Source organism: Mycteria americana, chromosome 8 (assembly GCF_035582795.1).
Source record: "Mycteria americana isolate JAX WOST 10 ecotype Jacksonville Zoo and Gardens chromosome 8, USCA_MyAme_1.0, whole genome shotgun sequence".
In the NCBI taxonomy this organism is placed as follows: domain Eukaryota; kingdom Metazoa; phylum Chordata; class Aves; order Ciconiiformes; family Ciconiidae; genus Mycteria; species Mycteria americana.
The window spans coordinates 27,658,326-27,679,127 of NC_134372.1; the positions used below are offsets into that span (position 1 = coordinate 27,658,326).

Sequence of the window (20,802 nt, forward strand, 5' to 3'; positions counted from 1 at the left end):
CTCCTCCTGCCAAGCGGGGCTGAACGCACTGCCGCTTCCTGCTGGGAAGCTCTGCCCGGCACACGCACCGAGCCAAGCCATGCCGGGCCGAACCAAGCTGAGCTGAGCTGTGCCGAGTCATGCTGTGTCGAGCCATGCTGAACCAAGCTGAGCAATGCCTACCTAGGTGGCATAATGTCCCAAGCCATGCCGAGCTGAGCCAGGCTGTAGGTGGCATGGTGTCCTGAGCCATGCTGAACTGAGTCGAGCTGAGCCATGCTGAGCCCTGCTGAGCTGAGCCGTGCCGAGCCGAGCTGAGCCATGCCTACCTAGGTGGCATGATGTCCCGAGCCGTGCTGAGCCCAGTCAAGCTGAGCCATGCCAAGCTGAACTGTGCCCACCTAGGTGGCATCATGTCCTGAGCCATCCTGAACCGAGCTGTGCTGAGCTGAGCCGTGCTGTAGGTGGCATGATGTCCCGAGCCGTGCTGAACCGAGCTGAGCCGAGCCGAGCCGAGCTGAGCTGTGCCTACCCAGGCGGCACGATGTCCCGAGCCGCGCTGAGCTCTGCTGAGCTGAGCCGACCCGTGCCGAGCCGGGCCGTAGGCGTCACGGTGTCCCGCCGGGCTCCGCGCCGCCGGCCCCAGCCCCGCTCCCGCGGTGGGGTGCCGGTGGGGTGCCGGGCCGGTCCCGGCGGTGCCCGGTGCCCCGGCGCGGGTCCCGTCGTCTCCCATTGGCGGGGGAGGGAGCGGCCCCGCCCCGTTCCCACCGCCTGGGCGGTTATAAACGGGCGCGGCGGGGCCGGGCGCGGCGGCAGCGGCGGGGCCGGGGCCGAGGATGGAGCCGGGGCTGGAGCGCTGGGCGTACGGCGCGCTGTGGGCGGCGCTGGCCGGCAGCCTGGCGCTGCGGGCGGCTCGGCGGGCCCTGGGGCCGGGCCGGGGGCTGGTGCTGCCCCTGGCGCTGCTGGCCGGGCTGCAGAGCCTGTGCCGCGCCTGCCTGCCGCTGCCCCTGGGGCTCGCCCTGGCCGCCGCCGCCGCCTGCCTGCTGCTGTGGCGGGCATCGCCCCGCAGGCTGCTGCCGGTGGCGGGCAGAGCCGTCCTCGTCACAGGTGAGTGCGGGGACACGGCCTCGACGCCCCGACGGCCCCGGCGTGGGGTCAGGGTCGGCGGGGAGCGGGGCGTCCCACGGCCACCGGTCCGGTGCTGCAAGCAGGGTCCTGCCTGGGTGCCGTCCGGTGCCTGGGGCAGAGCAGTGGCCCGGCCGCCAGCTTACCTGCTCATCCCTCCTCCTCCACGTCCAAGCAGAACTGGCTGGGCTGTACCTGCTGTTGCCCTTGCCCTGAAGCCAGGAGGCTTTAGGGAGTTGTGTTGGCCCCTGCAAGTGGCTTGAGCATCGACCACCAGTCGCAGTGTGATGCTGGGAGCTGCTTCCCCTGAAAGCTGGGAGATTGGATGGGACACGTGGTGGGGCTGGTGCAGAGCTGGACCACTGGTTTAGGAGCACCTTGGCTGGCCCGAGGGCTCTCCTCTCCTCCCCTCTGGAGCCATGCTTGTTCTGAGAAAGCTTCTTGTGGCATCTCTAGAGGCTACAACAGAGCTGGCTACCCAGGGCTGAGCATAACTGCTTCATCCAGAGCTGTGTCCCAGGAGCTGCTGGGGGCAAACAAGGCTGTTCCCTCCTCCCTTTGCAGGGGCATCCTTGGGAAGTGCTGCTCAGCTGCTGCCCAGCTCCTCTTTGGGCTGCCTGGCACAGAGCTCCTCCATGGGGAAGGTGAATCTGCAGGGGATGTGCTGTCCTCAAGCATTGGAACAGGCTGCCCAGGGAAGTGGTTGAGTCGCCATCCCTGGAGGTATTTAAAAGACGTTTGGATGAGGTGCTTAGGGACATGGGATAGTGGTGGCCTTGGTAGTGTTAGGTTAATGGTTGGACTCAATGATCTTAAAGGTCTTTTCCAACCTATACAATTCTGTGCTCCCAGCCCAGGCTTTGCACAGCTCTGGCTTGGTGGCTGAATTTCTTTAGGATATCTTGGTATACAAGCGCTTTCCCTTCTCCTTCCTCCTGGCAGTGGGACAGGAGGATGATGAAGGTATCTGGAGTCAGCAGGTGCTTTGCTGCAAGATTATGGCAGCAGACATGGGGCAAGGAGGAAGCGCTGGAGCCAGGGTGGTTGTTGCTGCAGGTGTGCCTGGAGGGTGCTGCTGGCTCTGCATGGATGCAGAGGAGAGGGAAACCTGTGGGCATGACCTTGGCGGTGCTCCTGAGGATGGGAACCTGCATGCTTGTGGGAATGTCTGGGCTGGGCTTGGGGACCCCCAAGTTGGCAGAAGGACTTTGTCTGTTTCCTAGAAAATTTGGTCTTGTGATGGGGAGTTGCTTTGACAAGAAGTGAGAGCTAGGTCCCCTGTCCAGCTTGAAGGGCTCTGTGGTGCTGGTGGGAAGCAGAGGGAGGCCTCTCTGGAGGAGGAAGCTTGGAGGAACAAGGTAGTGGATGAATGTTTCAACCACGTGAAGGTTAAAGCTGCAGCGGGGCAGGGCTGCCTGGGGAGGACATGTCTAACAGCCACACACTTGCAGGTGCCTTGTGGCACACCAGGTCAAGCCAGCCCTGGTTGTGTGGCATTGCCTGGATAATTAGTGAGTCAGTGTCTGGAACAAGGTGTTCTTGCCCTGGTGCATTGAGGTGACACCTCTGCAGCTCTGGTGTGTTTGCTCTTGGCTGTAAATACTTTGTGGTTTTACAGGTTCGAGGCACTGCCTGTGGTGCGGGATTTGTGTTTCCTTACTGCTGCTCCAGCAGGTGCCTGCCAAGGGGCAGATGCAAGGGCTACTCTGCCTGGGACAGCATCCCTTGCTTGAGTATTTGCATAGTAATTAGCCTGATTCTTTTGTGGATTAATTCTGGACACCTCCTGGCAACTGGGTATTGAGTCTCCAGTGTCTCGTGTGGGAGCAGCCAGGGAGGATCAGTGCAGGAGCAACTTTCTCTTGAAGAAAGGCAGCCTGTCCTTCCTCCTCTTGCCCATGGGAAACAAAACATGGCAGAGGGAGAAGCATGAAGCTGGGTGCCCTGGGGATGCTGGACATCAGTGAAGGTGTGTGAGGTCAGGGACAGGGCTGGATGTCATGCTGGACCCTGCAGGTCAACTGAGAAATGCAACAAAGTCCCCTCCTGATGCCTGCCATGGAGCAGCGCAGGTCCCAGCCCAAAAACTTAGGGCATTGTTTCCTTTTATATATACTTCTTGGCTGCTGGCTTAATCCTGCAGCAGGGAGCTGCACAGGTTCAGAGATGCTTACCTGGAGCAAGGGAATGTGGCTGCAGTGTTGTATCTCCTGGTCAAGGTGTCTCAGCTCTTCCAGCTGCCTACTCTCCCAGATCCCCTGGGAGCAGCCCCAAGTTGAGCTCTGCATGTGATGCTCCAGCCCCATGTCCTAGTCTGGACATCATTGGCTAATCAAAATTTAGTTTATGGAAGGCACTGAAGAAAAATTAACTGTGCAGCTCAGTGAGAAAGTAGCAGAGCAGATATGGAGCTGCTGCAGAGCAAAGCTTCTGACCCTGTGGTAGCAGCAGGGACTAGAAAGTTGTGTTTCCCATCTGTTGCAGGTTTGCATTTCAGGTGTTGCACAAGGGGCTGGGTTTTGGCTGGAGCAGGGATGGGCAGCTGTGTGCTGCCAGAGGGGAGTGAGGAATGCTGTGGTGTCCCATGGTGCATCCCCTGGGCTAGCAAAGTAGGTGACCACTAGTCCCTGTGGTGCTGTTTTATCTGTGGCTGTGACCTTGGGGCTCTTGCTCTGCATCCTGATGGTCCGGCTTCTCCAGGAGCTCAGCTCTGGCATATGCAGCCTGGCTGGGGGAAGGGGGTGAGGAAAATGTTAATCCTGCCTTCCTAGGGGAGGTGACAGCTCTTTGCAGTGAGGAGGAGAATAGGAGAAAGCCCTCCTGTGCAGTGTGGCCTGGGAGAGGTCAGCCCTGGGTGGTATGAGGAGTGGAGTGTAGATCAGCTGCTCTGGCCCAGGGCTGGGAAGGAGAGAGCAGCCATCTCCATGCTGTCCTTGATGTGTTGTCCTGAGCCTGCCCATGAGTCCAAACCTGCCTTGAAGATGAGCCCACAGTCTGGCACAGGCTTTGGCCAAGCACGGAAGCTGCAGGGACCCCAGCACACCCGTGGTGTGGGCAGGCTAGGTACAGGCAACTGCCTGGCTCAAGGCTGATCCAGCACTGGAAAGCTGCGGGGTAGCTGATACCTGGCATCCCTTGCAGTCAGTGTGTGGTCAGCACCCTCGGGTGCTGATGCTGGTGGGGCACCCACGAGCCAGCAGTGCAGGCATGTGCCGGTGGCTTTCTGGGAGTAGCCTTGTTCTGAGCATCAAAGGGCTTGTTTCTGTGTGTGCATGCCCCTTCCTGAATCTGAAAATGGCACTATTGGGTGTCCTTGGGTGCATTGGAGTCCTCTGAGCTGTGGGAGCGAAGAGGAGGGGTGTTGCTTGTATCCCCTATCTCCTTTCTATTGGGAATCAATATAAAAAGCGCTCCAGCCTCTGTAGCCAGTGCAAGGGTGATGGTCTGCAAGAGCAGCCTTGGAGGGAGGTGATGAGCTTCCATTGCTTGGGCTCTCCAGATCCAGGCTGACAGCACTTCACGCAGGGTTTGGTTTTGACCTGGGTCAGTTTAGATGTGAGCCTAGATCATCCTTTGGTCCCTCTGGTCTTAGTGGATGCCTGTGAGATTCGGCGATTCCACAGAAATCACCCAACACAACTGGATTTAGGGTTTGGAGGTGGTGGAGGGATGGCTGTGAGCATCCTGGGGCTCTGCTGTGCAGCTGGAGCAGTTGCAAGCCCCTTGCTGTCGTGTAGCTCTGCTGTGTGTGACTGCTTGGGGTGGTTTTTCGGACAGTAGCCAGTTGCCCAATTTACTGCAGATTCTTGAAAAGGACCGAATGCAAACCGGCCTGTAGACCCTGCCTGCAGGATTTTGCCAGAGCAGAGGGAAGACACAAGTTGTGTAGCAAGGTATTGATTCTTACACTTCAGCTTGGATGATAAGTTGAAAACAGTGAATCATTGCTCTGTCTGTAAAGGTTGCACCTGAATTACACAGCTCTGAAATAACTCGGAGCCATAGGACTGCTGCCTGGGGGAGGTGATTTGGGTCCCTTGCATCCTTGCTCCTCCTTGGTGTTGCTTACAAAGCTATGAGGCAGCTGCAGACCGATCTGTCCCCTACAAATCTTTGTGAACAAAATCAGTTGGCAGGTCAGGCTGCTCCAGACCCAAACCTGCCATGTTCTCTCTTCTCCTTCCTCGCTGCAGGGGGAACTCAGTTTTCCTGGTGAGGCTCTCTTGTTACAACTGCATGCCCCATTAACAATCTGAAATGGGTCAGAGCTTCAGATTGTGTTCAAGGTTAACAGAGGTTTTGCAACTTTATCGTAGTCAAGCGGAGCTTCAGCATTTCCCATGGACTCAACAGATGTTGAAGCATCTGGTGACTGCAGTGGGATGGAGTGATTCAATCCAGATGTTGGTATTCTTGCTGTTCTGCTGTGAAGGTAAATCACTTTCCCTGGTAAGAGAGCAGCATTGCTCCTGTCTGGACTTTGATGCTGTCTTTGCTGCCTGTCACCCAGCTAAACTGGGTGATTGGGAGATGTCAGGGGTCCAGACTTTGGGGCTGTTGAGTAATGCATGCTGGCTCTGAGATGGGCACCTCTGCTCCAGGGCATGGCTAGAGCACTGGCATGGCATGCTCACAGCCTGTATTTGGTGCTGAGCCTGTCAGCAGCCTTGCGATGAGTAAAGCTTCATCCAGTGACACTATAGGTCTCCATAGGCAACTTCTACTCTGCTTCTGGAGCCAGTAAGACAGCACAGAGATACCTGGGGTCTTCCCCAGGCTAATTGCAGGCTGAAAATCAGCTCATTCCCTGGAACTGCTCTGGTTTTCCAGGATCTATTAAAAATTAACAGCAGAGACAACTGCTCCTCCAAGCTGAGGTGGGGACAGGACCAAAACCAAACACCCAAACTCCAACCCTGGTATACAAGCAATCCTGTGCATATTTAAAGAAAAAAATAAATGCAACATTTAACTCTCTAGTTATGGGGTTTGCTGCTGGTTTCTGGGAGCAGAGCAGAAAACCTGCCTCCTCTGCCTCTCTTTGCAGGGCTGAAGCTCTCCCCTCACTTTGTCAGCAGCCCTCCACAGCTGTAGGATTCTCTCCTCTTGCTAGGTTTCTTCAGAAATAGATACCTACCCCTGCTCACTACAGATGTTTAGATATATACACTCAGCTTTTTCTCACTTATGTATTAAATAAGCATTTTCAAAGCCTGCTAACAACACAGACCTGTTGGGGTGGTTTTTTAGCACCGTTAACCAAAAATGATGAGCACAGCTAATTAGGAGGAAAAGCACATAGAAGTCGCACACTGTTGGAGAACAGAGTTGGTAGAGAAACCCAAGCTGCTTTGATTAGTGCTCAGGGTTATGTGGGGACATGAGAGCAACAAAGCAGAGACTTCCCTGCAGAAATGAGATTGTCAGATGGGAACGGATGCTTCAGAAGGAGAAGTGTAGGCTGTTGCTGCCCTCTAGTCCAATGAGCAGCACATCTTTAATGAGGTCTGGGATTGTGTTACCCACTGTTGAGTCTAGCTCCCCTCAAGCCAGGATGTGCTTATGGAAGCACTGTGCTGCTTTACTACTGGTAGCACAGGGGTGGTGGACTTGGCCAGCCAGGATTTGGCTTGAGTGGGGATGGGGTGGGGGGGTCTTCAAGGTGCCTCCACCAAGCCTGGGCAAGTGTTTGCCTTTTCCCCATAGTCTTCTTTCAGTGCTGGTCCAAAACCCCAGCTGGGGGACTTCTGCTTGCCCAGCTGACCTGTGCAGGAGGAAGGGCTGCAGGACTTTCATACCTCTTCACCTCCCAATGTCCCTCCTGTGATCTCAGATCTGAGATACTGCTGTGGAGCCTGCAAGGTGGAAAATGCCCAAGACTGTTGCTGTCATGCTGTCAGTGTGTTGCTATAGATATAGTTTGGAAATTTTTTTTTTAACCTTGCCCCAGTGTGTTACCTCCTTCTCTGGTTCCCCCTGGCTGCTAGGGTATATCCCCCATCTGCAGTCCCTGTTCTTCTGTCCCAGCCTGTGTGTGCTTCCACATGCAAATAGCACTTCTGCTTCCTTCTTCCCTGGAGAGCTGCCAGCCCCTGAGCTTTATCAACTTCCCTGTCGCACATGGTGCTGTCCTGGGATTTGCTGGCTCTAAGGCTGTAATCTTGAAAAGCAGTTTTTGGCTTTACAGGCTTTGCGGTGGCGCAGCCTCTTGTTGGGCAGCTGACCCTGGGAAGCCAGATGGTGGGTGCTCCCCAGGCAGGCTGGGGATGGAGAGGAGGGATGGGCTGGTGAGCTGAGGTCCCGGAGGAAGTACCTGCCCTGATGTCTTCTGCAGAGGCTTTGAATGTCTGGCCTCTTTTAAGCCTTTCTGCTTATTTTGGTGGTGGTGATCTTCTTGTACTGGGTCTCTCTGCTTCCACCAGACATACCCTTGAGCAGATTTGTTGATCCCTCCCTACCTTGCTTCTCTACTCCGGTGGTCATACTCCAATTTGGCATAAACATTATGCCATGCATGTCTGCTTCTCATGACCCTGTCCAAAGACACCATGACCAACACTTGCTCTTCTGCAGGGTCCTAGTACCAGGTGGGGACAAGCTCTATAATGCAGGGTGTGCAGCCATCCTGTGGTGACTTCTTTCCTCCCTTCAGCTGGTGTGCTGGGTTCTGCCTGTGCTGTCCTAAGCTGAAGGGCATGTGTGGGTGCTGCCCTGTGCATTGCCCTTCAGCCTGCTTCAGGACAACTATGTCCAAGCACATCAGCCTGGAGGGCCCCCTTCATGTATTTTGGGAAAATGCACCAAAATAGTCTTGTGATACTCAAACTCTGACTCTGAAGAGCTGGTGGGAGCTGCAGGTGGAGGGTGAGGAGGGGACAACTTAAATCAGGTACAGAAGGGGCTGGTGTGGTTTGAGGTGGCCAAGGGGGTATGGCTCTTAACCTGGAGGTATAAACAGCTCAATGTATGTCAAAAGCTGTCTTGGCTGAAGCTCAACTGGTACTCACTCAAGTGTTTTGCTCAGTTTCTAAAAAAAAAAAAAAAAAAAAAAAAAAGCCTGAGCTCCACATGGATCTGCAAGAGAAAATACAGTTGGTGCAACTGCAGAGCCCATTGTGATGTGGGGATGGGCAGGGCTTGCACTTATTTTTCTGCTTGCCTGTGCTTGTGGCATGTAGGGGGAGTTTATTCTTGTGACAAGGGGAGTGATGAGATGGTACCTTACAAACAAAGTAGAATTTAATGACCAAAATACCCCTGAACTGGTACAACTTCATTGAAACTGCTGTAGCTTTATTGTGATGCTGCAAAGTTTGAGCTGCTTAATATCATGATCCCATGGGCTTGCTCTGGAGCGACTGCTTTGGTTGGCTTTGTCCTTTCTGGCACTATGTGTCCCAGCCCCCTGTAACTTCTCCGCCTCCATGGTGCGGTGGGTGGAGTGGCACCCTGTCCTGCATGGCAGTTCAGGGTTCTTCCATGGCTGACCTGACCCACCACATGGCCAGAGGTTCTCCTGGTCCTGTTGTGGCTGTGGTGCTTTGCTGTCCTGGCTAGAAATGCCTTCCCTGAGATGTCCCAAGGTGGTGATGGCTCATGGTGGTCCATGTAGAAGAGCTTGTCTTCCCTTCTGCTGCTTGTGGATGGCTTAGCCCTGCCCATAGCAGACCTTAGGCATGACCTTCTGCTTCTCCTTGCTGGCTCCTGCGGCCTGATATGTTATCACATGAGAGATGGATATGGGGCTTGGTTGGTGTTTCTCCAGCTGGGAGTCCCTGGGGAGCCCTTTTGCAGCCTAGGGATGCTCCCCAGCAGGTGCCTCAGCCATGGCTTTGCTGCCACCACCTTGTTCCCCAGGAGCATCTTCAGTGTTGCATCCCAGCCGTGGCTGGTGGAGCTTTCTGGCTTCCCAGCCTGGCTCCCACCTGGCCTCTCCTTCTCCAAGAGCCCAGGCGGATGTGTTACCAGCGCCAGCTTGGCATCAGCACCGATCCAGTCGAGCTGTCCCTGGGTCATGAGTGTCCTTCCCAGCGACAGCTTTTGCTGATGGATGGCTTTCGTGGCTTGTCAGCCCCATGTTCCCAGTTCGCTGTGTTCCCTCTGAAGGTAATTATTAACCTGGTTATCGCTGCAGCTCTTCACAACTTCCTCTTCTTGGGGGGGACATCCATCCATCCCAGAGTAGCTCTGATGTACAGGCTGTGCCCTTTCCTAGGTGATGTCCGCGCTGCCGTCTTCTCCCGCTCATCCTTGCCTGTGGGAAGCTCAAATCCTTGACTGCGAGAGTCTGGCTACTCCTTTTGGGGAGTCTGTCTCCCCTTGGTGGAGACGGCATCTGCTGGAAGATCCTGTCCAGCCCCGGGATGCGGCAAGTGGCTGCTTCTAGGAAATTCCCTGCGCCCTTTTTCTGCGAAACCCCAAAGCATCGCAGTGTTGCTGGGAGGAGAGGCACTTCCTCTGCCCCGCCTGTTTGCGAGCCCTGGGTTGGTCCTCGCTCGCAGCAGCATCACTGCTGTGCTGGGGCTGGTCTATCTCCTGGGCTGTCCTGTGCCCTTTCTTCCTGCATCTGAGGAAGGCTTTGGTGCTTTTGCATCTGCTGACCCTGCTGGTGCGAGCCCTTAGGCTTAGCAGGTCTGGGTGCCAAGCCACCCTCCCGAGAGCTTAAAGCCTGTGCTGAGGCTCACTGCAAGTTCATGAGTGGATCCTGACCTCCTCAAGCATCTCGCCAGGCACTGGCCTTATGCAGGGGAAGGTAGCTGGGCTCATTTCTGCCCTGGCTGCACCAGGGCCATGTGCAATGTAATGAGCCCCTGGCTTTGTTAGCCCTACCAGTTGCAAGCAGTATTTGCTGCCCACAGCTTTGCGGGGGGGATAAGGCCTCTGGGTGGCTTTTAGTGATGGGGAGGGCTGTGGCTCCTGACACGGTTTTATCTCGTGGGTCCTCTTGTGCCATTGGTCCCCAATACTGACGTACTGGAGCTGGCATCTGCTCCTGAGAAATGGGCTTTAATTCAGGAGCCGTGGGCCTATCCAGGCCAGCCTCGGTGCTCCTCCTCGTCATCTCTGCCTGGCTGCTTTGAGCTGTCTAGGCAGAAAATCAGATTTTCCCCCTTCTCTTTGGTTTGTTAAGTGAAACATATCCTCCTGGGTGGAGGTGACAGCGTGTGAGGCTTCAGAAACACTCAGCTAATCCATTGTAATTCATACCATCTGGCCATTGTACCTGGCACAGGGAGGGGGTCAGGTCACCTGCAAACCCCCTGCAGTGATGGGCATCCCCAGCTCCGCCTTCTGCTGTGGTCCCCAGGCCTCACTGGGGGGCTGCCTGGCCCCCACCCCATAGGACCCACTGGAGGGACATGGATGTGGCACTTCACCCTCAGCTGCGGGAGCTGTCAGCACCCTTGCTGGTAGTCTCCCTCCAGCTGCCTGTGTGGGCTGTACTGCATGGGGGGGGGTCCCTGGGGGGGCGGCGCATGCCCCCCCTAGGCTCAGGTCCTGCCCAGGGAAGGAGGCTTTGCAGGGACGCCCACCCAGGCTGCTTGGGTGGAGGGCTCATGCGTTGTCCCCTGGCTGGGGATTTGGGGATGGGATTTGGGTCATCCCTGAAGGCATCTCCCTGGGTTTCATTTAATTTAATTAGGCTTGTGGCTTCCCAAAACCAGGCACTGAGGACCAGCAGCAGCAGCATCACTGGGGCTGCTGCCACCTCCTGCCACCCTGGCCCCATCCGCCAGCGCCTGGGCATGGGGGCTGCTCCTGGGGGGCTCTGTGGGGAGCAGGGACGCTCTGCTGCTGGCACAGCACACTGCTGCGTGAGCCACTGGCTGGGGTGCGGTTTCCTGTTGATGCCACTGGCTGCTGTGGGGTGGGGGCTGCTGGTGCCCCTGCCCGGCCCCACTCCCCGAGCAGGACCTCGGGTGCAGGCAGGCAGTGGGCAATGGCTGGCCGGGCAGGAGGGAGCTGGTGGATGTCCAAGGCGGCTCAGCTGCTGCAGGCACAGGTGCTCCTGCTGTCCCCTCCCTGTCCAGCACCCTGCCAAGAATCTGTTCCCTCTTGCCCAGGGCTGACATCACCCCTTTATCACTCCTCACTCCAAATGTGTGTGGCACCTGGGAGGTGTTGGCTGCAGGGCCCTGCCCTGCTCACGAGGGCTTTTGTTGGGCGCTTCGTCCTGCCCCATGCAGGGACCCCCTCCCCGAGCCCCTTTTGGAGTGTCCCACCCCTTCCAGGTGGCACTGTTCCTGCTGCATCCTGCTCCAGCCACCCTACTCGGTGCCACCTCACCCTGGGCTTCCTCATCTGCAGGGTCCCCATGGTGCTCCCAGGATGGAGCCAGGATGACCGTCCCCAAGCAGCAAAGCCGAGATCAGTCCCTGCTGCGCCTGCTTGGGTGCCTGGCTTAGCCTCCCCATGATGTGGCCAGGCTCGACCCCATCCTGTGCCTGGAGGAGCTGGATCTGAGGTGGCGGTGGTGAATCCTGCCAGGGCCAGAAAGCAACACCTCCGAGCAAAATGTCAGCCATGTTTACCTTGGCATCCCAGGCAGGATTTGAGCTTGAGCCTATGGAAACAAGCAGCTCAGTGTGTTAATCCACTCGGCCTCGGTGCCCCAGCTCCCCTCTGGCTGATTGTGTCCTGGAGCCCAGGGCTGCGAGGCTGGTGACAGTGGTGACGGCCCCTTCTTGGTGAGGCATCTTGGGCAGGGAGGTGGGACACGCAGCCCAAAATGTCTGTGCAGGAAGTGGGATTGATATCCTGGGATTTGGGAAGCAGTGGCAGGGCTGCAGGGGGGCATATGGGGCACCCAGGCAATGGCTTGCAGAGCTGGGAACGGGATGATGCTGCTCTGGGTGTCTGACCCAGCTGACAGGCACCTGCCTGCCTCCAGGCTTGGCGAGAGACGGAGCGTCCCCAAAGGATGCCCCACAGCTGCCCCGCTGCCCATCCTTGCCAGGTAGCTGCGTACCCCTGGGGCTGCCAGCTGCCCATGCTGCCAGGGCTAACCTGGGGGAGCTGGTCCATCAGAGGGATGCTCAGTCCTGGGGCAACCCCTCTCCAGCTTCCATGCCGGTGTGTCAGGCTGGGGTGTCCTGAGGTGAGCACCAGGACCCGTGCCACCAGCCCTCCATCATGTACCATGCTGGTGTGGGCACAGGGGTGGTGGGGCAGTTGTGGTTTGGCAGCTCCCAGGTGGTAGCCATGTTATCGCCCGTCTCAGCTCCGCTCAGCAAACTACAGCATTGATTTTGAGCGCGTGTCCATGTACGGTGGCCTCGGTGCCAGCTGCAGGAGCAGCACGAATGCCTGAGACAGCAAAAAGCCAGTGCCGTGCCACACCTGACTCACCTGAAAGAAATGTGCCTGCACCAAACTGGGACAGTGGCTTCAGCCGGCAACACATGAGCCTGTGCCGCAGCCTGGCCTGGTGGCGAGGAAGCGTGAGTGGTGCCCACCCTGCCACGGCTGGGCAGCAGAGGCTGCAGGCAGGCTGGCCGGGAGCTGCTGGGCTGCTTCATCTCACGCCAACACAGCTCAGCCCCTCCAGTGTCTCTGGTTTCATTGGTGAGGGGCATCTCTGGGCGGTGGACATGCCACGCTGCGTGGTTGGTCCTCTTCGCCCTCCCCGAGTGGGCAGGAGGGCAACCCTTTTTGCTTGGTTGAGATGGGTAAAGCCGGGGCTCCTTGTGCCAAAATCCCAGCAGAGGCAGGCATGCCCTGTTCCTGGGGGAGCCACTGCAGTGGCTGGAGCTTCTGCAAAGTCCCTGGGGAATTGCTGCTGATCCGCTGCTCTGGCAGAAGGCCAGCTGGCCCCTGGGGCGGGCGTTTGCCCCCAATTGCCGAGCCTGTGGAGCTCTGCTGGATTTTGCAACCCAGGCTCTGCTCCTGCTGCAGCAAAAGCTTCTGGCTGCTGGCCCGGGACCCATGGAGGGTTGCAATGGGGGCTTCGAGCAGCCTACCCTCCTCTGCCGCGCTCCCTATGCTGCGCTTCTCCTGTGCTCAGTCCGATTGCAGTCCCTCCCTCCAGCACGAATGCAAAACCAGTTGGCAAGCTGGGAGCCCGGATGGGTGGGCGGGCTGGCGCTGGCATCTCCTTGTGATGCAGCATCCTCAGGGGGTGGCGTGCCCATCGCCAGCCTTGCCAGGGCCGCACAGACTGGCCGGCTCCGGTGCTCCCGGCGGGGCCGAGCCAGTGGTGGCAGCTCCTGTGCCAGCCCCAGCATGACCGGTGGCTTGTGCGCTGGTAGCCATGGGGAGCGAGCATGGTGCTGGGCAAGCTGCCGTGCTTTGGGGCCACATGTTATGGTCCCAGGTGGTTTAATTCTCCCTCCCTGTACTCTTGGCCATGCCTGAGCGTGGCGGCTGGGAAGCCGCGCAGCTCCAGAGACCTTAAATAACACCAGAGCATCCTCGCCCCGGGCCTCCTGCCAGCCTCCCAGGAGGGTTGTGTGGGGTTGGTTTTTTTTTGTGTGTGTGTGAATAAATTAAAACTTCCGAAAGAAGTCCTCCGACTGCCCTGCTCCTCTAAGGCAAAACAAACCCTGCCTGGCTCAGACAGCATGTGGCCGTGTTTGCTCCCTCCTTGCCAGGCTTGCCCGAAACAAGCTGGCAAGCCTGGCTTTCTCAGGTTTTTGGGATGTTTCCTGGTGTTTTGAGGCTCAGGAGGTGATGGGGAGCTTTGTGTTTGGCCTGGAAGCTTTTCTTGCCAGCTGGGGTGGGAGCAGTGCAGGTAACTGTGTCCTGGCAGCGGTGGCAGGCAGGGTGCTGGCTGCAGCACGGTGAGGCTGTGGCTGCGAGCACTTTTATTTTTAAACCTTATCTTTATTGCAGTTTTCTCCTGCCTTGTTGGGAACGACATAATGCACCTTATCTGGCCGGCTGCTGGCAGCACGATCTGTTCCCAGGGAGGGGAGAGGCGGATGTGCTGTGCTGGCAGCCCGCAGCACCTTCAGCATCCCCTGTGGCACTGGGGATGGCACTGGGGGCAATGCCGGCGGTAATGCCAGGGAGATGCTGAGCCAGCCCGGCATACACCCATGGTGGGTGCTGGGTGGCTCTGCCAGGAAAGGGGGTGTCCCTGCAGCCCCTTTCTGCCAGCTGAGCACCTCCAGGGTGTGTTATCGCTCTGGCCTCTGGCCAGGGGCTTTATTATGGGTTTCTGACGCAGCAATGAAGTAAAGCCGAGCTGGGGACCAGCCCAAAGATGCTGAGCCGAGGACAGCTTAGCTGGCACCCTGAGAGCTGGAGCCAGCAGTGCCCCAATCCCAGCCTGAGGGTGTGGGAGTGGAGAGCCGAGGGGTTAGCTGGTCCCCGCACCCACCCCGGGGCTTGCAGGAAGGGTGCTGGGAGAGGTCTGGGGTCTTGTGGGGGCCCGTGGAGTGAGTGGCAGTGCCCGGGGCCACCATTGGTCCATCCCAGGGTGGCTCCAGGCACCGGATAGGGCCCTTTCTCAGGGATAGCCTAAGGAGCACCCACGGGTGCAGGGGGGGGGGTGCAGGGGCCACCCCTGCAGTGCTCCCCTGTTAATGGTTAATGTGGCCCGGCAGCCGCAGCGGTGCAGGCTCCCCCCCCCAGCTATCAGCGCTGCCATCGGCCCTGGGAACAGGGGCCGATGTACCTTGCTGCCGCTGTTTTGTTTGCATCCTGGCCTCTCCACCCCAGCCACCGGCCCCACGGGCCCCACCGCTGCCCTGCGACACCCAGCTCCTGCCCAGGCTGTCCCCCAGCCACCCTGATGGTGGCTTTGCAGGTGATGGTGTCATCTGCAGTGCCCCTGCTTGAGCTGAGATGGAGGAGATGAGGCTGGGACTGGGCATGGCATCACCCAGTGCCCCCCCCACGTGGGACATCCCCATCGGATGCTCCCTTGAAGGATGCAGGATGGCAGAAGCAGACCAGGATCCCTTTTTTTTGCTCCCCCTTTTTAACCCTCTAGGCACCCCAGCCAGGCAAGGGGGGGCTATGCCTCTTGGTCACCATTTCTCAGAGGTGAAAAGCAGTTGGGGAAATGTAGGGTCTCCCACGGAGCCTTGTGCCAGCTCCCAGGGGTGCCTGATGGAGCTTGCCATGCCCACGCTTTTACCTGCACCTTGCATCAGAGAGGCACTTGGGGTGATGGGGTTGCAGATAAGGGAGTGTTTTCTTCCTCCTGTGTGTGATATGAGAGAAAACAGCAGCTCCACAACCTGCAAAGGTCATGTCCCTGGCAGGTCCGGAGTGGGCAGCAAGCCCCAAGCAGGGGACCGGTGCTGGGGGTTTGGTCCCTGGGGATGGAGAGGCAGAGCTGGGGAGGTACATGGGGGCTGGGGGCAGCCAGCCAGTGGCTGTCACTGGCCACTGCAGGGCTCCTCTCGGCTCTTGCAGGCTGTGACTCAGGCTTTGGGCAGGCGACGGCACGGCACTTGGACACCATGGGCTTTCGGGTGTTTGCCAGTGTGCTGGACCCACAGGGTCCTGGCGCTCAGGAGCTGCGCAGGAGCTGCTCGTCGAGGCTGACGCTGCTGCAGATGGACCTGACTAAGCCAGAGGACATCCAGCGTGTCCTGCAGCACGTCCAGGCCCACACCAACAGCACAGGTAGGAGCCCTTGGCACCCCCCAAGACCCCACACAGCTCCCCCGGACCTCAGCTTGCAGCTAGTGTGGCAGTGCCAAGCCTCCATTTGCGCCCCACTGTGAGCTGCATCCCTGTGGGCACCCGTGCTGACAGCCTCTGCTAATAAGGCTTGTCCTGGGGCACCCTGCAATTCCCCTGCAGGAAGGACTCCCGTGAGCCGGGGAGCAGCTGGGATCCCCAGGATGGGGATCCCCCATTTGTGTCACCTCTTCAAGCATCCCATCCCTGCAGGGCTCTGGGGCCTGGTGAACAATGCCGGCTTCAATGACACCATCGCTGACGCCGAGCTCTTGCCGCTGCGCAAGTTTCGCACCTGCATGGAGGTGAACTTCTTCGGTTCGCTGGAGCTCACCAAGGGGCTGCTGCCCCTGCTCCGCTCCACCGGCGGCCGCATCGTCACTGTGAGCAGCCCTGCGGGTGAGCAGCCTGCCTTCAGCATGGCCCACCAGACCCCTGGCACCCTGAGCCTGGGTGCAGATCGAGCATCCCCATGGTGTGGCATGGCTCCCACCCCACCACCCCCACCTTCCCCCCCCACCACCCTGGGCACCTCTGCTTCCCCAGCCAGCCGCATCAGGCTGGCAACCTAAGCTCTTTCCTTGTGCTGTGGCCAGGAGGACAGCCCTTACGCAAGCCCTCCCGGTCCCTGCCTGCCCCTGGCCATGCGGGCAGCTGCCTGAGTCTGCTTGCTCATCCTTTCTCTCCTGCAAGGTGACCTGCCCTTCCCCTGCCTGGCAGCCTATGGGGCCTCGAAGGCAGCCCTCAGCCTGCTCATGGACACCTTCCGCAGCGAGCTCCAGCCCTGGGGCATCAAAGTCAGCCTCATCCTGCCTGGCTACTACAAAACAGGTAAGAGGGTGAGCACACGCTTGCTGCCTGCACCTGCAGGCAAAGGGCAGGTACCCTGGGGAGGCAGAAGAGATGGTGCCTGCCAGCAGACCCTCTGCCACAGGGGCTGGCCGAACCAGCTCAGCCACATTTATGGTAGCACCGTACCCATTGCAGGAAGGGTCTGAGACCTATGGCCCAGTCCCAGGCTATGAAGAGCCACCATGGTTCTCTCACTGTGCTTCCCCCATGGCTGAAACCCCCCCAGTTTCAGCAGGACCTTCCTGGGAGGTTGGGAGGGGACTGTAGGCTGCTGGCACCCATGCCCGGGGGCTGGATGAGGGGGGCCATGCAGCTTATGGTGGGGGCTTCATCCTTGCAGGGACAACGTGCGACCCTGCCTTCTGGAACCTGCAGAAGCAGCAGCTGGTGGCCAGCCTGCCCCGGGAACTGCTGCAGGCCTACGGCGAGGACTACGTGGAGGAAATCAACCGCCAGTTCATCCAGTTCATGAAGGTGGCAGTGGAGGACCTCAGTGCAGTGGTGAACAGCATCACGGATGGGCTCCTGGCTGCCAACCCAGCCGTGCGCTATTACCCAGGGCAGGGCCTTGGGCTCATGTATTTCATACACCGCTACCTGCCCTATTTTGTCCGAGACTTGTTCTTGAAAGGATTCTTCATCAATCCCAAGCTGCCCCGAGCACTGCAGCGAGAGCACCACAACGCAAAGAAGGCCTGACCTCAGCCTGCATGCGGTTGCAGGGCAGGAGCGAGCCTTCTCCCGGGACTTCCAGGCACACCAGCCCCCGAGTGCGTGCGCAGCTGCCGGCATCACCCTCCTGCACCACAGGGGAACACTCAGCAGTAGATGTTAAAAACCAAATTGCTTTCCAAAATCAGGCAGATCTATTTTTTATTGTGCGAGAATCAACATTTTCTAGAGACCTTGTTTTTGTATTTTTTCTAACCGTGCATCCTCCAAGGGGGCGACCCCTGCCTGACTCTATGGTTCTGTACCACAGGCTGGGATGTACCTCGGGCATTTCTCAGCTACCTGACATCTTCCTCACTGCTGTCAGAACTGCAAGCATTTGTTTCTGTCACCTCTTGGCTGGGTCAGGTCCTGGACCCCGTGGCCACTGCCGTGCCAGCCCCTGCCTCCCTGCCATTCATTACACACTCCATGTGCTCCCAGCAAGGGCAGGGGCTGACGCTAGGCTGCAGAGCTCTTCACAAGATGAACTACATGATTGTCACTTTTTAAATAAATCTGTTCTTGATATGCCACTGGGCTATGGCAGTCTCCTTCCACGGTGCAGCGCTGCAATGCTGCACCGTGCTGCATCAGGGATGCCCTGTCTGCGGGCAGAGCTGAGCTGGGTCACAGCTGGCACTGCACTGAGCACCATGGCAGGAGTCTTGCGTGGGGCAGCAAGTGCCAGAGATAGCCCCAGAAAAGGGGTGGTCAGCCTGCCAGGAAGAGCTTGCACCCGCTCCCCCTTACCCCCCACCGCTACCCCCAAGGCTTCCTTTTGCTTTGCTCTGACTCCATGGCCCTGCTGGGGCAAGGATGGGAGGGGCGACAGTGCCACACACAGACAGCCCCACACAGGAAGCCCAGGCACAGCAGGACAAGCTTAGCAAAGTCAGGGGATGTGCCACACAGCTCCCTAAACATGAGGACTACATCTCCTGGGCACCCACCAGCTCAGCACACAGCTGTACCCACAGACCAGGCATCATACACAGCTTGGGCTGGAGTGTGAATGCCCAGGGCCCCAACAGGTGGCACAACCCCCCTGCCCGTGGTAGAAGCAAGTACCCCAAGCAGCTGCACCAGGCTCCACTACTACAAATATCAAATTCCCTGGGTAAGAGGCCCCATGGCTGACACAGGCTGCTCTTGGGGATGTGGGAGAAGGCACCCAAGTAAGCAGGGAAAGCACAGTGCAGTAGGTAGATATTTATTGGTGTAGAGAAGAGGGGAGCACAGGATAACAAAAACTGCAGAGGTGACCACAGCACAAGCTGGGACAGAGTCACTATCCATCAATCACTCCCAGCAGCAGCACCAAGCATGTGTTTCCCACGAGTGAGGCTTCTCCACTGCCATATCACAATGGGGCATCTCCCAGACCTCAAGCAGCAAGGAGCAGAGCTGCCACCCCATGCCCAGGGCTTGGCTCCCACCCCCTAACCACAAACAGGCAGGGCCTGGACAGGGCATGGGACATCTCTGCCAACAGCTGCCCTCTGCCCTCATCAGACCCTAGGGCTGCTCTGCCCACCAGCCAGCTGTGCCCTCACAGCTCCACGGCAGTGCCAGCCTGGACACCCTGTGCAGGGGAGGAGGCTGTGCCACACTGGACATCTGCCCCAGGGTGGTGCAGGTGTCCAGCACCATCCACAGAGCCAAAAGGAGCCCTTCTGCATGGTTGTGACAGTAAGCTCCAAGCTGTGGGTCTTCAGGGGAGGAAGGAGGTCAGCCAGCTTATGGAGCCCTTTCAAGCTGCAGGGCAGGAGGGAGACTGATGAGAGCTGCTTCTGAGGACAGAGTGAGGCTGCACTAGTGCAAATGCTGCCAGAATGGGGAGGGGCATGCTCCACAAAGGCTCCGTCCCAGTCCTGGCCAGGGTTGCTCAGTCTCTCCAGGTCAGGATTAACTACAGGGGGATGCAGGGATCGCACAGCAGCATCAGCAACGCTACAAATCACACTTGAACTAAATCTCACAGGAACACTGACTAGGAGGCGTGCAGAGCACTGACAGAGAGGATCCCCGGCCATGGCAGACCTTATGCATTCCTCTGTGGTGATGGGAACCCCTTGGAGGCAGCAACCCCCCGGCTGGTACTTGCTCTACGAGCGTAAGCGCATACAGATTAGTACAGTAACATGGGGACTATTAGATACACAACAGGAGGTGTCCCCCCTGCTGCACAGGGCCAAGCCTGTGCCACTGGTCCCTCCAGACCCCTCACAGCACACACAACTCAAACTTCAGCTTGTAATAATTTAACTAGCAACTGTACAGTTTACTCATCTGAGCCAGTTCCACAGATGGGACATCCCTGGAGTCTGGGCAAGGGACAACTCAGGGAGTTAAACAGGGGTCCCTCCGGACTCCAGACGTTGGAGGGTCAGACAGGAGCAGAGCAGGGTTAGAAGATGGGAATGTAGTTATCAATCTTGGTCCTGTGCCGCTGGGCAATGCACTCTGCGATCCACACAATGTTGCGGCACTCCTGCTCCTTCAGCTTCACAAAGGCGTAGAAGACTCCAAAGTGGAATTGGTTGAGGAAAGCCAGCTTGTTCAGCTTTACCTGAGGAAAGCCCAGAGGAGGACATGTCACTTGTCCACCTCAGATAGGAGGAGCTGGTCAAGGCAAGTGTGGAGCAGCTTGGGAGGTCCCATGACTTCCCCAGCAGGCTGGAAGGCTCAGCACAGGTATCCTCCTCAGGGCAGCTCTAACCTACAGCACATGGCTCAGGACAGGCTCTGAAAGTCATCCTTTCCCACATAATTACACTCTGGTTTTGCTATCGATGGACCAAATATCCACCAGCAGCCCCAAACTTGCCTCCCACGCTGCTCTAATCTGTCTGGATGAGAACATGGACTGAGCACCATGCTGGGCCCCCATTCCCTCACTGGAGCAGAGTGCTAGCATCCTTTTCCTTCCCCCAAACTCTGTTCATCCACAGCACTGCTGACAGGGCAGCAGACAAGCTTGCTGCTACCCTGAGCTTTGCAAATGGCACAGGTAGGCACACAGAATCATAGAATCATTTAGGAAAAGACTTTTAAGATCATCGAGTCCAACCGTAAACCTAACACTGTAAAGTCCACCGCTAAACCATGTCCCTATAAACATATTTAACATCCCATACGTGACAGGGACTTTAATAACACCACACCTAAGGACTTCAAGCAGAGCAGGGAGTTTAGCACTCAGTAGTCACTAAGAACATTCAAAAATACATCTACTTTGCCCAGTGTTCTGTGCTGCATATTTTAAGACCTCAATCATGCTTGATTTCCCTGTTAGGAAATCCCTGTTAGAATACCACTTCAGCTGCTGTGCTTTAGCAAGATGAATAGCTGATCTGAAATAGCCCTCTGGTATTGGATTATGGACCTGCAGGCTGAGAAGTGTCTCAGGGCTCACTCACCTCATGCTCAAAGAACCTGTCTTCAAGGGTCTTGTCTCCAGGGTTGCTGCCAGCCCCTTCAAATAGCAGCTTGTACTCC

General features: G+C 57.7%; 2 protein-coding genes across 2 annotated transcripts in view; one reads left to right on the top strand and one right to left on the bottom strand.

Annotated features, from left to right (window-relative positions):
• The first annotated feature begins 815 nt into the window (after nucleotides 1-815).
• Nucleotides 816-17,289, top strand: HSD11B2 (hydroxysteroid 11-beta dehydrogenase 2). The gene is made up of 5 exons (XM_075511036.1): nucleotides 816-1,086; nucleotides 15,469-15,681; nucleotides 15,952-16,137; nucleotides 16,432-16,569; nucleotides 16,931-17,289. The coding sequence occupies exons 1-5, from the start codon at nucleotides 816-818 to the stop codon at nucleotides 17,287-17,289; spliced, it is 1,167 nt and encodes a 388-aa protein (XP_075367151.1).
• Nucleotides 17,290-17,450: 161 nt separating this feature from the next.
• The window catches only part of ATP6V0D1 (ATPase H+ transporting V0 subunit d1), a 38,437-nt gene continuing 35,085 nt past the window's right edge, over nucleotides 17,451-20,802 (bottom strand). The window contains exons 7-8 of the mRNA XM_075510424.1: nucleotides 20,724-20,801; nucleotides 17,451-19,873 (exon numbers count right to left, since the gene is read on the bottom strand). Of these exons, the coding sequence (XP_075366539.1) occupies nucleotides 19,712-19,873; nucleotides 20,724-20,801 (240 nt within the window). The 3' untranslated portion in view covers nucleotides 17,451-19,711. The remainder of the gene's footprint in view (nucleotides 19,874-20,723; nucleotide 20,802) is intronic.